Raw genomic sequence first — 15,045 nt, forward strand, 5'->3', positions numbered from 1 at the left:
TGACGGCCGACACCACCTATTTGACGTTGGTATATTAAATTTCAGCTTACAGAGCATCTGTGTACAAAGTTTCATTGCGGGCACTTGTTTGGTTAAGTCTCAGGAGTGACTTTTATACGAGAACGCCCGTCTAACCGTGCATTTAATTTTGACGATAGGACCTCTGACGGCCGACACCACCTATTTGACGTTGGTATATTAAAGTTCAGCTTACAGAGCATCTGTGTACAAAGTTTCATTGCGGGCACTTGTTTGGTTTAGTCTCAGGAGTGACTTTTATACGAGAACGCCCTGTCTAACGGTGCATTTAATTTAGACGATAGGACCTCTGACGGCCGACACCACCTATTTGACGTTGGTATATTAAATTTCAGCTTACAGAGCATCTGTGTACAAAGTTTCATTGCGGGCACTTGTTTGGTTTAGTCTCAGGAGTGACGTTTTTTCGAGAACGCCCCGTCTAACGGTGCATTTAATTTAGACGATAGGACCTCTGACGGCCGACACCACCTTTTTGACGTTGGTATATTAAAGTTCAGCTTACAGAGCATCTGTGTACAAAGTTTCATTGCGGGCACTTGTTTGGTTTAGTCTCAGGGTGACTTTTATACGAGAACGCCCCGTCTAACGGTGCATTTAATTTAGACGATAGGACCAATGACGGCCGACACCACCTTTTTGACGTTGGTATATTAAAGTTCAGCTTACAGTGCATCTGTGTACAAAGTTTCATTGCGGGCACTTGTTTGGTTTAGTCTCAGGAGTGACTTTTTTTCGAGAACGCCCCGTCTAACGGTGCATTTAATTTAGACGATAGGACCTCTGACGGCCGACACCACCTTTTTGACGTTGGTATATTAAAGTTCAGCTTACAGAGCATCTGTGTACAAAGTTTCATTGCGGGCACTTGTTTGGTTTAGTCTCAGGAGTGACTTTTATACGAGAACGCCCCGTCAAACGGTGCATTTAATTTAGACGATAGGACCTCTGACGGCCGACACCACCTTTTTGACGTTGGTATATTAAAGTTCAGCTTACAGAGCATCTGTGTTCAAAGTTTCATTGCGGGCATTTGTTTGGTTTAGTCTCAGGAGTGACTTTTATTCGAGAACGCCCGTCTAACGGAGCATTTAATTTAGACGTTAGGACCTCTGACGGCCGACACCACATTTTTGACGTTAGTATATTAAAGTTCAGCTTACAGAGCATCTGTGTACAAAGTTTCATTGCGGGCACTTGTTTGGTTAAGTCTCAGGAGTGGCATTTATTAGAGGACGTCCATTTTACGATACATTCCTACGGTTTACTTAGGTATTATATTTGGGATTTTTATTCATGACACATTTAATGGGAAACCTTTGTGGAAAGTAATAAATAGAAAAAACTGTGTTGATTTTGTGAAAGATCATTTTTATAATTAGTATTATACAATTTATCTCAGTTTTTGAATTTTTGTTAACGCCTTCAGATTGATGACTGCAACATTGATGCACTAGACGGTCTGGACGATAAAGTGACGCTAACTTCACGGTGGTCTACTTGTCTGGCTGTCTAGTTAGGTTAGCTAATAATGACGTGACAACCATCACAACACAAGCACTGGGGTGCTTGGGCTTGGGCTTGAACTGTGGACTCTTGACTCTTATTATTCAGCCGATTCGGGTACTTTTTTTATACTGTGTCACTGATACTGCTGTCTGCAGGCTGTCTACAGTCTGTATTGTTATCACTAGTGAAAGGTTGTGAACTTTGAAGTCTGAATCTAAATAATATAATTTTTATTTTTTTAATGGTAAAATTGAATAAGAAAATACCACAAACAACAGGTAAATGATTTTCAACAAATGACATAGTAGTTTTAAACAGTCAATAAATTAATTGCTTAACTTACCAGTAATTTTCAAAGCTCCTTTGGATCCACTAGCTCAAACATTTATTTATTGCTTCATCATCTTAAGTAGCTTGTCAAATATCTATGTAAGAAAATAACTTCACTATTATACAGTATAATAAAAAAATCCTCTCTATCCACAAGAAGGTACTGAACTTTGTAATGACTGCAGTATAATAAGCGGCAATAACTACTGTTGAATCATCGATATTTATGATCATCTGAACTACCAAAGCAAAAAATGTCAAACCGAATTATGTTATAGATATTTCAAAGTATAGTATATTTCAGCTGTTTTTATATCTAAAAAAGTAATAATTCAATGATGAATAAAAATCTAATCTATTCTACGGTAGACTATGTGTATTTTTAAAAAAGAATCAAAACAGTGCAACTTAATTACTTTTTACTATTTTGAAGGATAGCCTAAACATATCTGACAGCTTGTAAAACAAATCACATGTGTACAGTTCTTGCAGCCCTTGCTCAAATACATACAAATGATTTTACTTTGTTTGAATTAATTTGAAAAAATATTTTTATTCAATACAAATTTCTGACAATAATTAAATGTAAATAACTATAATTGTAATGCTTTTGTGCTTGATAGTTAAGGTATTTTTAATCATTTAAGGTATTTTTAAGGATTTGGTACCCTGATTTAATTATGGCGGTGGCCTTTTATTATACTGCAGCCCGGTAATTAATTTATCCATTTCATTTTATCAGCACTGTTAAACTTGTACTAAAGTTAACTCATGTGCAGCTACTGTATGATTCACCTCTGAAATCTGATGGAACATTGCAAGTAGTAATAATACAGTAGTAATGAGTGATGAGACTACTGTATAGCATTGGGAGTACAGTAGTACTCCCAATGCTATAAGCCTCTGCTCCACTGATTAGCCAATTATTGTTAATCATTCAATGAAACACAAAACAAAATTTAGGGAAAAGAGCAAGTTAGTATTTAAATTTACGAAGAAAACTTATTGTATTGATAAGTGTTTGTGGACAAGGAAATTTTGAAAGATCTTTGGCAGTTGATTTAAAGAACTTATTTAGCCTCAAGTTCTTTAGTCTGAATTTAGAGTCGTCAAACAAATTCTAAGCCCTTAATCTTGTAAAGTGCAGATACATCAGAGTACATGAAAATTTAAATGTTCCAAAGCCAGCAATATATTTGGAACAGACAGGAAAAGAGATGATAGTTGAAGAAGAAATTAATAATGTGAATGGGTCTGATACCCTGAGTAATGACTAATTCACCCAATTTTACACTTTTTTAGGAGATGTACCATGAGGAGTGAGTGTAAAATAGTTTTTTTTTTTTAATGTAAAATGACACAACATATTGGGGATAAACTTTTGTTATGTTTGTATTATTCTCGTTTCCTTTTCAAAGAGGAGAACATTCGATAAATTATTTATTTTTCAGTGAGATGGGTATTTTGACAACGGCATTGAGTATTATCTCTAAGATAGCACTCTTCCTTCTACTTCTTGCAGTTGTGCCGGGCCTGCCTCCATATGTTGAGTTTGAAGCTTTCAGGTTTGCCCTCAACATTTCTTACAGGATGAAAAAAATGCATTGGGAAATATACTAAAGCTTTACTAATAGGTCATCTGTGCATGTTGGTATACTTTAGATATGGTATCTGGTGGTGGTTTAGGATAGTTTTATTCAAGAATAAAACAGATATTGATCATGAGAGATGAGAATGAAGTCTGATCTTTTCTGTCAAGCATACATCTGTAGGGCTCATGGCGAGGTCCACAGATATTCGTTCATGAGAAATGGGGATGAAGTCTGTTCAAGCATATACCTGTAGGACTTATGGCGAGGTCTGACACTCGTGCTAGTCCATAGATCACAATTGCTATAATATTTAAATAAGATATGATACTGTATCAAGTTAATTGCTTTACTTATTTTTTATCATAGAAGTGGAAGTTGAATTTTCCGTAAGTTGTAGGCCCATTTTGGTTTTCATGTACGCTAAGATTCTCTAGAAATCACTGAGACTATTAAATACATACCATATACTTAAATTCATAGTGAATAGTCTTGTAATCAAGAATTACTAAAGATTATGATTCTATTATAAAACTAATCAATGTACAAAATAGATTCATGAGCATAGAAGAGGATAAAAAGTGGATTGCTTAGTATTTTGGTAATATAAGTTACTCTGAATTACTACAATGTAAATGCTCTCAGCTTTTATTTTTCTATACAGATGAGTTAATAATCTTGTTTCCAGTCGGTGTAGGATGAATTTGTTAGATGGTATTGGGCATCCCTCCTTTCCACATTGATGATCTTGCATGCAATGACCAAGTCAATATTTGTAATTTATTAGGTATTCAATTGATGATGATTTTTTTCAAAGTAAAATATTTTATGTTCTAAGATGTTTTAATAATAAATAATAAATTATGAAATGAAGTAAACTGAATTATCTGTAATGAAACAAAAGTCAGTGTGTCTCAACTACGAGGACTATCCAGAAAGTAGATTTCGTTTTAAAACAAAAAAGTACAAGAAAAAAGGTACTTTGGGATTATACCGACCACACCAGTATGAAGAACACAAAAATAGAAATTTATAGAAACAAACATGATAGAACGAAAAAACAACTCTTCAATTACAAAATTACAATCTTACAAGCATTTCCAGGTATTGTGATCGGTATTGTTGTCGCTGTTATCTTATCTTTCTCGAGAATCCTGATTACGGCAGGCCGCGCGGCATCACGTGATTTGCACGGTACATCATTGCCTTTCCATTACAATTCAATTTATATTTCTGATTAGCCCCTCTAGAATTTGATATTTTACTGATAGGTACTATCTCGAGGGATGTTTTTCTTTCGTCGACATCAGCGCGGGGCAGCACCGAAGGTGCTGTCGAAGCCCGCGCTGATGGCCGGAGGCACTCGCATTTTGGGTGGCGGAATGTGATCAAGAATAAAAACAAGTTTTGAGTGTTTTTTTAATAAAAAGTTTAGTTTGGTAAATGTTTGTTTTTGTTGAATTTTTGTGTTTGGAGAAATGTAGAGGTAAAACACGGAAGTACAACAAAGCGATGCACCAGCTGAACGGGCGGCGAGACTCTGCAATCACGTTATCTACTAGACGCTCGACTTTGACCTCTGTCTGAGGATGGGGAGGTGTTTGCGATAAGACAATTCCTGTTTTATATTGACGAAATATTGTTCTACGCTAATCTAGTAATCAGTAGAAACGAAATGTGAAATAACGATTCATGTCTGGGTGTGGTCGGTATAATCCCAAAGTACCAGAAAAAAATTATATTACATACGTTTGAAAGTGACACTAAAATAGTATTTTTCAACATTGTCACCATACAAATTTAGTTACATATCATAGCGGTGAAGTACTTTTGAAATTCCAGCATTACAAAATTCTGCTGCCTTAGACTTCAACCGGTGGTAATCACACCCTCCTGAAGTTCTACGTCGTCATAAAAATGCTACTTCGCAAGCCAGATCTTTATTGTCAAAAACAGGTAGTAGTCATTAGTGCAAGGTCTGGACGTCTTGAGTTCAATTTCTCGTGTGTTGATGTTCAGTACCCGTCTTGCACAAAATTTATGGTAACCAAACTTCTGCTTAACTATTTTGTGTAACAAACTCCTTGAAATTTATGGAAAACTAAGTGAGAGAACAGTTCTGTTATTATGAATCGGCGGTCTTCTTTAATCTTCTCATTGACTTTAGAGACAATTTCGTCGGTCTCAATACTTGGCCGTCCAATGCGTTCGTCATCATCAATATTAGTTCGACCATTTTTAAACATAATGACACACTCTACCTTCAATAATCACACCATTACCATAATTTTCACAGAGTTAGGGATAAATCTCAATTTTTTATTGTGCCTAGCCAACAAAAACCGTATTACCAATTGCACTTCACAACTCATGGGATTTTCAATTTCACACAATTTAAACTGTATTGTAAAACAACTAGGAGCAATAGTAACCTCTCACTAGCACGACTAGGTAGCCACTTAACGGAGAAACGCCCTGGCATCAAAATGGCCGCGATAGTCCTGCTCCTAGCGGCAACAAAATGAAATGTAATCTACTTTCTTGATAGTCCTCAAAGATAAACACACAGTAACCTTCCAATAAAAACTGATTTCTTTAGTAAAGTTTTAGTCTCAGTTAAAAGTTTACTAAATTTAGATCTTTTTCCAGACATGTTCAATCAGATCACGAGAACCTTAGCTTCTCAGAATAAGTAATATCAGTCAGCTGAGGAAGTATTCAAACGCCTTACATTTTATAGTTCACACATGTCACTTTTACCCTCAACCAGCTAATATTTTGAAATGTTTAGAGTCCTAAGGCAGTTATTAGTATTTTAAAGAAACATTCCTCATTTGGAGACAATGCGATTTAGTTCAACAATGTCTGTAGAATTAAATTCAACTTCTTTGTATAGGCTAAGCTTTAGCGAAACCTATCAGTGGGCTTGCATTTCTATTAGTCCGTCTGCCTGTCTGTCTGCATGATATCTCGAAAACGAACAAGATACCTCAAGAAACATTTCATCCTTTGAGTGTAAATTTAGCGTAAAACTTCATTTCTACATAGACAAGTATGAATTGTATAATGGTGCATGTTCAACCATGGAGTTTGGCTGAGTACCGTTGAAGGCTATAACTCAGTAGATTGACACTTTCTCTTTTGGCTGCCATAAGAAATGTAAAATTTTTTAATGATTGTCTGTCTATCTGCCCGCAGGACCCCTTGAGAATGAAATGAGCTATAGATTGAAAGTTTGCATCCTACCTCAGTGTAGCTTGTAATGCGGTACTTGATGTGGCGTACTTCTTTCTTGTTCCTAAAAATGTGCACTGCTAAATGGATAATTACATAAAATAATATATTTTAATATTGTACACACTGGTAAAATTCTTTGTCAGTATAATTGACTGCCTTGATCCTCAAAGTGCTATCGTGGCATTGTGTGATGTACTTGAACCATTTAACCATTTTTTTTATTAAAAAAGCCATGTCTTATGCTTGAAAATGGGTTAGCCTTTTAAAGTTGGCGCACTTTGAGGATTAAATATACACATAATGCATTGAAATAGTATCTTGCAACCATATCTTTCAACATCGACTTTCCATTATTATTTTCCTTTTTAATCTATGAATAAAACTGTCACACATTAAAATCTCATATGAACGTACGGTAGTCAGTTTGTTGACAAATTTATTTATTTTGCTATTTTCTCATTGCCATCATGGTTACCCATAAGACCAATGTAAAAATACTTGCTAACGCTCAGCCCAAATTACATGGATTGAATAATAAGCACCATCATCGAACTTAGTGTTGCCTATATAGAAATTAAGTTTCATACAAAATTTGAAGTCTATAAATCAGTTATTTTTGTGATATCGTGGGGACAGACAGACAGAATAAAACTTTCTCAGCCTTTTGAGTGAAAGCCTTCACTAACACTCAGCCAATAAGTTATATAAAAATCTAATAATTATGTAAATATCAGTAGAATATGTTTTTGATGAATCATCATAATAAAAATCCAAAAGTAACTAAAAGTTATATTAGTTTGTATTTTGTTCTTTTGTGCAGCATAGCTCCATCTGTACCCCTGGAAGGTTACTTAACCCTCAACTCTCGGCTTAATGGCGCAGAACGACTGTTTAAGGGCCAAATCCATGGGCCTGAGGATCTCAAGGTTCACAATGGCCAACTGTATACCACCTTGCATGGAGGCCATGTTGTCAGAATAGTCAACGACAAGATAGAACCCATAGTCAAGTTTGGTCAACAATGTGGTATGTTCCTGTATATCTCTTCACGTTTTCTTTTTAGAAAAGCTTATTTGGAGGTTTACAAATAGAAGCAATGTACAGATAGAAGTATATGTATAGCTATTAGCGGGTAATAATTTTTAGTCCAATAGAGGGTGCTTTCAAAAGATATATTTATTTATCGAGAAACTCACCTTGTTTAATTTATCATACTTAGCAGCCAGCTTCTCTGCCTTATAAAAACACTTCCATTATTATTAGATCATATTATTTCTGTATTTTTAATCAGTATTTCCATTAAATTATAAATATAAAAAGTCTAATTTTTTTAATAATTAATTTTGTAAGTCTATAAATATTGTTTTTTTGTTCCTGATACTTAAAAAAGAATTTGAAACTGTCAGTGTGATTGAAGAAGATGATCAGGATATTAGAAAACCTCGCTGTAGAAATTTTATGGAGACGTGTTATGACATTTAGAAGCCATTTCCAAACGGAGTCTTTCCTTTGAAATCAAGCTTATTCTGGTTTTGGTTAAGATCACCCATCAGATTGTCTGAAGCTGTTTATAATCTATCAAGTATCTCACTCTGGGTCACGGCTTCATTGTTCCACCTGGATTTATAAGTTTTAGTAAGTTTATGGTGATGATTGTCAGGATGTTGTGTAATGAACTCTTAGGGTGGGATGTCCGATTAGTTACAGAACTTATGTATTGTTTCTTCATTTTCTTTATGTACGATGTCCATTCAGATATGATTTGGCTTGTAAAACATGTTGATCTCTCTACATTGTGGAATCTCTTCTTTTCATTAATAGCAAAAACGTATTGTAATGCATTCATGAATGTTGTATTATTTTGTATGGCTATTGCTCACATTTACATGTGGACACATCATATTTCAAAAGCAGATGTGTATGTAAGCATACCAGATTAATAGATTGTTGATATATTATATTACAGAAGGATTCCATGAAGAAGACCTCTGTGGTCGTCCCTTAGGCCTGGCATTTGATAAAAATGGGATGTTGTATGTGGCTGATGCATACTTTGGCATTTTTAAAGTGGATCCATCAACAGGTGAAAACAGATTAAGTATACTAATCTTTTTATATATATATATTTTTTATGCGTGTGTATGTCACTGAATTCTCACTAAACAACTGGACCAATTTTGTTGTTGAAGGGGATTTGAGAACGGTTTAGATTTACAACTCCAATTAAAATTGTTTATTTAATTAATGTTTTATTTATAAATTGTTGTTGATTTTGGGATGTTTTACCTTTGATCCGGCAGACTGCGCTATGACACGTAATACATAGTAAACTGATACTCAATGGCTGTTAATACTTTCAACTAAAGTTCATCAGAGGCAGAAACATTTGTTTACATTTAAAATTTAGAAAATTATTTTTGTAAAGTGCTTGATCAGTAGTGTAATGCAGATTTCATAGAAGAAGTTATTGCCTAATTTTAAATTTAGATTGCACCAATGATCAATAAACTATCTAATATAATGAAAATACTATTAAATGCTGTTATATAAACCACCTTATTGTACAAAGCTGTGAATGTTTGCACATAAGGTAATCAAATTTGGTTAGATTGAAGGTAAATGAAAAGAGCAGAAAGAAGACACTTTATGATCAAAATTGATTTCTGTTGACACATTTTCTTGATCTGAGCACAAGGCAAACTCCACAATAATACTGGAAATATCTTAAACAGAAAATCAATTTTAACAGACCAAATTTGATTCTTTATAACCTAATTAGTTTATCAAGATTCATCCATATAGATTAATTGGACTGAATAACTTATCAACACTCAGCAAAAACCATGAAAGATAGAGGCAGGAAATATGGTACATACCTTCATAATGCGCCCAAGAGGCTCATGAAGGAACTACTATCAATTATTTCAGGAATGTTTAGAATGTGATAGAAAAGGAATACGTGAATATAGTGTACTGTTTTTCATCAGGAAAGTGCGTGCGAAGCCATGGGCAACTGCTAGTAATTACATAATCTTGTTAAAACAGTGTCACTTAATATGTCCAAAAACATTGTAGAATAGAAAATAATTTTCAGGTATTGATTTTTTATTTGCAATGATCTCATTGCAGGAAAATCAGTGAAGTTGGTGTCAATGAACGATACAATTGAAGGCAAGAAACCGAGGTTACCAAACGGAATAGCGGTGGGCAGTGACGGTAGTGTCTACTGGACTGACTCGTCTACCTCTCACAGTCTCCATGATGGATTATTCATCACCCTGGCCAGTGGCAACGGCAGGTCATTGACATTTAAAATAATCAATCAATTATAACTTTAAACTTTATGACAGCTTTTATTCATGCATGTTGATTCATCTCATATTTTCAAGATAGATTTATGATACGAAAGGATTAAAAAAATTAAGATCATGATTTTTGTGCATGGATGATAAACTCTTTAGTCCTGTACCATTTATCACATTACTTCAGGCTGGGCTGAGATGATAATTTGTTAGTATGTGAAAATGCTGTGCCTGAAAAGGGATTCCATTGTCTGCACAGGTTTTTTATTTTATAAGATTATAAAACCATCCACTGTGATTGAAATGGGTATAGTCAGTAGTAAGGTATTTTATTGTAAGTGATGTGTGGACTGCAGGTATTCATTACTGAGCCAGGAATGAGAGGAATCAGTGCTGTGAAAATGCACAGTTCATGGTGAAAGCAATAAAGTGCAAAACTTGTGAGGATAAAAAATGTACAACCGCTTAGTATGGATTTTCTCAATAGTAGTCAGTACTTTACAAAATAGTCTCCTTTAACCCTTTGCACTCCGACGTCCGAAATATCGGACATCGTTGTTTTGGCCAAAACCTCGGACGTCCGAAATGTCGGACGTTTGGCAAATCCTTTATACTGACTGGCTTTATAAATTATCCAAATGCGGTAAATTTGCGATATACGCAAGCTGGATAGTTGTTGGATGTAAAAACTTAGTAAACCTTTATTCTCTATGGCGGTGATTTTTTAGTTTTACATTGTGTTGTAGAGGTTTGTCAACTTCACCTTTTTTCGTCAGCTGATTTGATCCCAACTTCAACAGCTGATCTCTTCATTGTTTTGTTTAGTCTGATAAGTTATTTCAGTCAATAAGGTTATGTTGACGATCTGAGTGATATTTTTGTCAGTAACATATCAGATTCGGAATTATCTGACGATGCCAAATGTGAAAGTGAGGGAGGTATTACGGTACTTTGGGATTATACCGACCACACCCATACCCCCATTTTGTGTTCTTCATACTGATGTGGTCGGTATAATCCCAAAGTACTGGTATTATGGGCATAAAAAGGTATAAAAAAAGTATAAAAAAGTACATATTCAATCATTTGACAAATAACTCACTATTTGGGGAAATTATCGGAAATTACAAAACTGCCAATAACATTTTTGTTTATAGAGGTAAGTTTATGAAATTTTATGTGCATGTTTACAATTATGTAAGGAACCTAGAAATAATAATAGTATATATAATGTCAGTGCAATTTTTTCAGTTATAACAGCTAAAAGTTAACTTTTTTAAACATTTTTGCAAAATTTTCTTTTTTATAAGTGAAAAAAGGTATTAAAAATAAGGTAATTACAAATATATATTTTTTACAATATATAATTTTATGAGAAATAAAACAAAACCAAAATTATAACTCTATCTGCTAAAATAAAAAAGTTACAACTTTTTAACAAAACCTTTATAAAATTGATAAAAAGGGCTCCAAGGTTTTTGCCAGTACTTGTTCAATGGAGGCCAGAGTTTTCGGTAGTGACCAAAAATTTTACTCTTGAGTGCAAAGGGTTAAAAAGATAACCTTACAATTGATCTGTAAGAAATCATTCCCTCAATAGCTCCCACAGCACCTCACAGAGAAAAGTACCAGAAAAAGAAGATATTATGGAAAGTGCTTTGATATCTTAATCACTACAATGTGGTAGGTTACAAAATTTTGGGCCAAATTATCACTGGAGATGAAACGTATGTATTGCATATTAACTATGAATCCAAGCAACAATCTGTGGAGGATTGCTCAAGATCGTAGCATCGGTGTTTTAAGAAAGAGATTATATTCTGTTACTTAACTTTATATCAAGAGGAATAATCATAAATTCAGGAGCTTACTGCAAAATCCTTATTAAGTTCAGGCAATTGGTGCAAAACAGAAAATGCAGCATGATATTAAAAAAATATTCTTACTGAAAAACCATAACTTGAACCTATTGGACATCGTACTGTGTTTATATCATTACATTTAAACTATGATCAAGTATGTATTATAATGATTACACTCATAATGTTAACATTTCAACCTTATTGGCTTAAATATCATAAAAAAATCACAAATTCATGTTTGTGAATATTAAGCTCCATTTCATCTTCCGCTTAGTACAGGGTCTGAAATCTGATGATGTCCCAAACTTGACTCCTGGAATCTGGGATCCACATCTTGGAAAAGATTAAAAAAAAGTTGACAGCGAAGACATTCAAAACGAACTCTGCATCGTTTTGCCATCAGAGGCACTTATATTACTGTCTGTTGTACCCAGCAACTATCCAGTGTAATCCATATGACGAGGTATTCTCATTGTTTTATGAGGTGCAGAATTGTGTGCTCTATGGTGTTTTACACACGTTCCCAAAACACGGTGGAACAACCAAATTTTCTACACATAATGTAACTGTGGTGGAAAGGGTATATACAATGTGAATATTGAGGTTATAGAAGACATTAAAAACAAACCCTGTGCATCGTTTTGCCATCAGAGGCACTTATATTACTGTCTGTTGTACCCAGCAACTATCCAGTGTAATCCATATTACGAGGTATTCTCATTGTTTTATGAGGTGCAGAATTGTGTGCTCTATGGTGTTTTACACACGTTCCCAAAACACGGTGGAACAACCAAATTTTCTACACATAATGTAACTGTGGTGGAAAGGGTATATACAATGTGAATATTGAGGTTATAGAAAACATTAAAAACAAACCCTGTGCATCGTTTTGCCATCAGAGGCACTTATATTACTGTCTGTTGTACCCAGCAACTATCCAGTGTAATCCATATGACGAGGTATTCTCATTGTTTTATGAGGTGCAGAATTGTGTGCTCTATGGTGTTTTACACACGTTCCCAAAACACGGTGGAACAACCAAATTTTCTACACATAATGTAACTGTGGTGGAAAGGGTATATACAATGTGAATATTGAGGTTATAGAAAACATTAAAAACAAACCCTGTGCATCGTTTTGCCATCAGAGGCACTTATATTACTGTCTGTTGTACCCAGCAACTATCCAGTGTAATCCATATGACGAGGTATTCTCATTGTTTTATGAGGTGCAGAATTGTGTGCTCTATGGTGTTTTACACACGTTCCCAAAACACGGTGGAACAACCAAATTTTCTACACATAATGTAACTGTGGTGGAAAGGGTATATACAATGTGAATATTGAGGTTATAGAAGACATTAAAAACAAACCCTGTGCATCGTTTTGCCATCAGAGGCACTTATATTACTGTCTGTTGTACCCAGCAACTATCCAGTGTAATCCATATGACGAGGTATTCTCATTGTTTTATGAGGTGCAGAATTGTGTGCTCTATGGTGTTTTACACACGTTCCCAAAACACGGTGGAACAACCAAATTTTCTACACATAATGTAACTGTGGTGGAAAGGGTATATACAATGTGAATATTGAGGTTATAGAAGACATTAAAAACAAACCCTGTGCATCGTTTTGCCATCAGAGGCACTTATATTACTGTCTGTTGTACCCAGCAACTATCCAGTGTAATCCATATGACGAGGTATTCTCATTGTTTTATGAGGTGCAGAATTGTGTGCTCTATGGTGTTTTACACACGTTCCCAAAACACGGTGGAACAACCAAATTTTCTACACATAATGTAACTGTGGTGGAAAGGGTATATACAATGTGAATATTGAGGTTATAGAAGACATTAAAAACAAACCCTGTGCATCGTTTTGCCATCAGAGGCACTTATATTACTGTCTGTTGTACCCAGCAACTATCCAGTGTAATCCATATGACGAGGTATTCTCATTGTTTTATGAGGTGCAGAATTGTGTGCTCTATGGTGTTTTACACACGTTCCCAAAACACGGTGGAACAACCAAATTTTCTACACATAATGTAACTGTGGTGGAAAGGGTATATACAATGTGAATATTGAGGTTATAGAAGACATTAAAAACAAACCCTGTGCATCGTTTTGCCATCAGAGGCACTTATATTACTGTCTGTTGTACCCAGCAACTATCCAGTGTAATCCATATGACGAGGTATTCTCATTGTTTTATGAGGTGCAGAATTGTGTGCACTATGGTGTTTTACACACGTTCCCAAAACACGGTGGAACAACCAAATTTTCTACACATAATGTAACTGTGGTGGAAAGGGTATATACAATGTGAATATTGAGGTTATAGAAAACATTAAAAACAAACCCTGTGCATCATTTTGAAATCAGAGACGTAGACTACAAAAGGTGATACTTGTGCTCTACCCTCTATTTCTCATGCTATAAGGAAATGAGAGTTACTTTATGAGAATCCCTCGAGTTTAAGAGCAATTTATGGACAAAATTTGTTAATGCTAAAATCTGACTTGTTTAGTCTGTTCAGTGAATAAAATTTGATGAAAAGCAATTTTGTGCTTTTTTAGCTGCAACCCCATTCGACTTAATCCATATGTAAAACCTGTTTAATACAAGTTAGATCTTTACTGAAATTTCATTGTTATATTAGTCATAATTTGCTGGCCTTTTTAGTGAGTTGAGCTATTTAAGGAATTTATTACTAACTGATTGTTACTGTACTATCAAAGCCTGTATCATCTATAGTATGTTTGTTTTAGATTACTGAAATACAGTCCATCTACCAAAAGCAATACAGTTCTCTTGGATAAAATCCATTTTGCAAATGGAGTCGCTCTCTCTGATGATGAATCGTTCCTTGTCATTTGTGAGACTATATCTCACAGACTACTCAGGTGAGTGTTTATTGATCAGTGGAAGATACAAGATTCATTATTTGTCATTAGATAACAATTCTGTTACAATAGACTTTTCAAGATTGAAACAATACATGTATTAGGATAAAAATAAATCAAACTAAATAAAATTATCACCAACACGTTCACGATAATGGCTTTTTTCCTAATTTTGTTATTTGCCATTGAATTTATTAGTAACAGTGGTAAAAAACCATAATTCATTTTTACGTTAAACCTCTTAAGTATAACAAAAAAGTATATAGGCT

General features: G+C 34.6%; 1 protein-coding gene across 1 annotated transcript; it reads left to right on the plus strand.

The window, feature by feature from the left end:
* Positions 1-1,559: 1,559 nt before the first annotated feature.
* LOC124358937 (adipocyte plasma membrane-associated protein-like) lies at positions 1,560-14,797 on the plus strand. Its single transcript, XM_046811211.1, has 6 exons — positions 1,560-1,826; positions 3,330-3,443; positions 7,525-7,730; positions 8,671-8,787; positions 9,834-10,002; positions 14,642-14,797. Exons 2-6 carry the CDS (start codon positions 3,334-3,336, stop codon positions 14,778-14,780), a joined length of 741 nt encoding a protein of 246 aa, XP_046667167.1. The 5' UTR covers positions 1,560-1,826; positions 3,330-3,333; the 3' UTR covers positions 14,781-14,797.
* Positions 14,798-15,045: the final 248 nt, after the last annotated feature.

The sequence above is a fragment of the Homalodisca vitripennis genome, chromosome 4 (genome assembly GCF_021130785.1).
Source record: "Homalodisca vitripennis isolate AUS2020 chromosome 4, UT_GWSS_2.1, whole genome shotgun sequence".
Lineage (NCBI taxonomy): Eukaryota > Metazoa > Arthropoda > Insecta > Hemiptera > Cicadellidae > Homalodisca > Homalodisca vitripennis.